Source organism: Zerene cesonia, chromosome 15 (assembly GCF_012273895.1).
Source record: "Zerene cesonia ecotype Mississippi chromosome 15, Zerene_cesonia_1.1, whole genome shotgun sequence".
In the NCBI taxonomy this organism is placed as follows: domain Eukaryota; kingdom Metazoa; phylum Arthropoda; class Insecta; order Lepidoptera; family Pieridae; genus Zerene; species Zerene cesonia.
The window spans coordinates 1,614,867-1,616,695 of record NC_052116.1 but is presented as its reverse complement, the minus strand read 5'-3'; the positions used below and the strand labels follow the sequence as shown (position 1 = coordinate 1,616,695).

The window sequence follows — 1,829 nt, the reverse complement described above, 5'->3', positions numbered from 1 at the left end:
GGGGGGTTTTAATAAATATCACGTATTTTATTTTTTCACAGAAAACCGTGAAAATAAAGTTTCGTTAAAGAAAAAATTTTCAAAAAAATCCTGAAAAATGTCTCACATAATTTATGGACGCCTCCTTACTGCATTATTAAAAGAGCTCATAGAACAAAAACTTTAAATATTCTGACTATTTTTGCTAAAATTATTCGTAATTATCTATTTACACGCTTGTTAATTTATATGATTTAAACGGATAAAATAGTTCTAGGTATACTCCTATCATTTGACACTGTTCCAACATCTTAATAAACAAAAAATTACATAGTTAACTTATTTACGTGAGCTCTGCGCATGAGCGATGTCAACCAAACAGTGTCGGAATGATGGCGCCTCGTGAATGTAGGCATTTTCTGTAGGTGCGTGTGACAAGGGCCTCCTATAATGCCTTGTATTAAAGATTTTTTTTCAAATGTTGCGTATTTTGGGATGACTAAATTATCACATGCATGTGTAGCCGTGTGGCTATTTTTATTTGATTCTTATCACACAGCAAATTCAACTGCGATTAAAACTACTTATAAATCTTCTCAAATAAACGCAAATACATATAACACAAACAAACATGCATTTTATTAAAATAAAATTCAGAATTAAAAACAAACATATATTGGCAGTACCAGTTGTGTAAAAATATATAAAAAATCCAATATATCCGGTAGATTGCATTTATCCTTACATAGCTATTTTAAAAAATGATGACACATGATTTTTGTTGTATAAAAATACAAACTTATTCATTTTTAAAGTTGGGAGACCTCTTTTCGATAAATGCGTTCATTCCTTCTTGACGGTCAGCCTGAAAATAATAAGATATAAAATTATTCGTTACATATTATAAGTAAACCACACCAATTATTTCACCATAATCACAATTGGAGACTTTTCGTTTCAATATTTATGAGCTATGTCTATGTAGAAAAAAATCATGCAAAATGAATGAATCTTTAATGTAACTCCTATATTGGTACGTATAGGGTCGTGTTATTACAATTTTTCCAAAGCAAATCATAAAAAGAAGTAGATCGAATTTAGTAAGCCATCCCATAGTAATCTCAGCAAAAAAACTAGCTTTTGCATCCGGATTCATACACGTTAAATTCAATAGTTTAATAGATGTTATTATACATATAAATCTTCCACTTGAATCACTCAACTATAAAAAAAAAACCCATTAAGATCCACTGAGTAGATTTAAAGATCTAAGCATACACACATATATATTAGACGTGGGAAGCGACTTTGCTTTATACTATGTAGTGACAAACATATAAAACTAAAAATTGAAACTCACCGTAGCGAAAGTACCATAAAACAATGACTTCTCATATAGCAGGCCTGACTTCAATGTGGTCTCATATGCTTGATTCACCGCTTGCTTGGCGAGCTTTACGATCAGTGGAGAGTGGGTTCCGATTCTCTCCGCTAGCTTGATACTTTCTTCTAGAAGTTTCTCAACGGGGAACACTTTGGCTACCAAACCTGTATAGAACGAGAATTATTATTATAAAAACTAAATATTTAGTAAATAATATGCAACGTTGCATGTTTTACAACCTTAGGGAAGTAACAAAGGCAAAAAAAAAACGCTCGAATTGATAACTACCCCCTTTTCTTGAAGACAGATGAAAACCAAAAATAAAATGCAACCTTCCACTCGGGTATAAGAAAGCTTTCTGCTGCTCAAAGAATTTTGAAAGGGGTAGAGTTAGAAATTTTGAAAGAATAGAAAAAATTTGATCACGAGGCAGGATTCGAACCTGCGTATCTTGCCTAACCGTAGC

General features: G+C 32.0%; 1 protein-coding gene across 1 annotated transcript; it reads right to left on the bottom strand.

Moving 5' to 3' along the window:
• Window positions 1-638: 638 nt before the first annotated feature.
• On the bottom strand, window positions 639-1,543 carry LOC119832323 (enoyl-CoA hydratase, mitochondrial-like; the record flags this gene model as incomplete). Its single annotated transcript, XM_038355985.1, has 2 exons — window positions 639-844; window positions 1,340-1,543. Coding segments are annotated over 2 exons (270 nt in total), but the record flags the coding sequence as incomplete, so codon positions are not given.
• Between the last annotated feature and the right edge of the window lie 286 nt (window positions 1,544-1,829).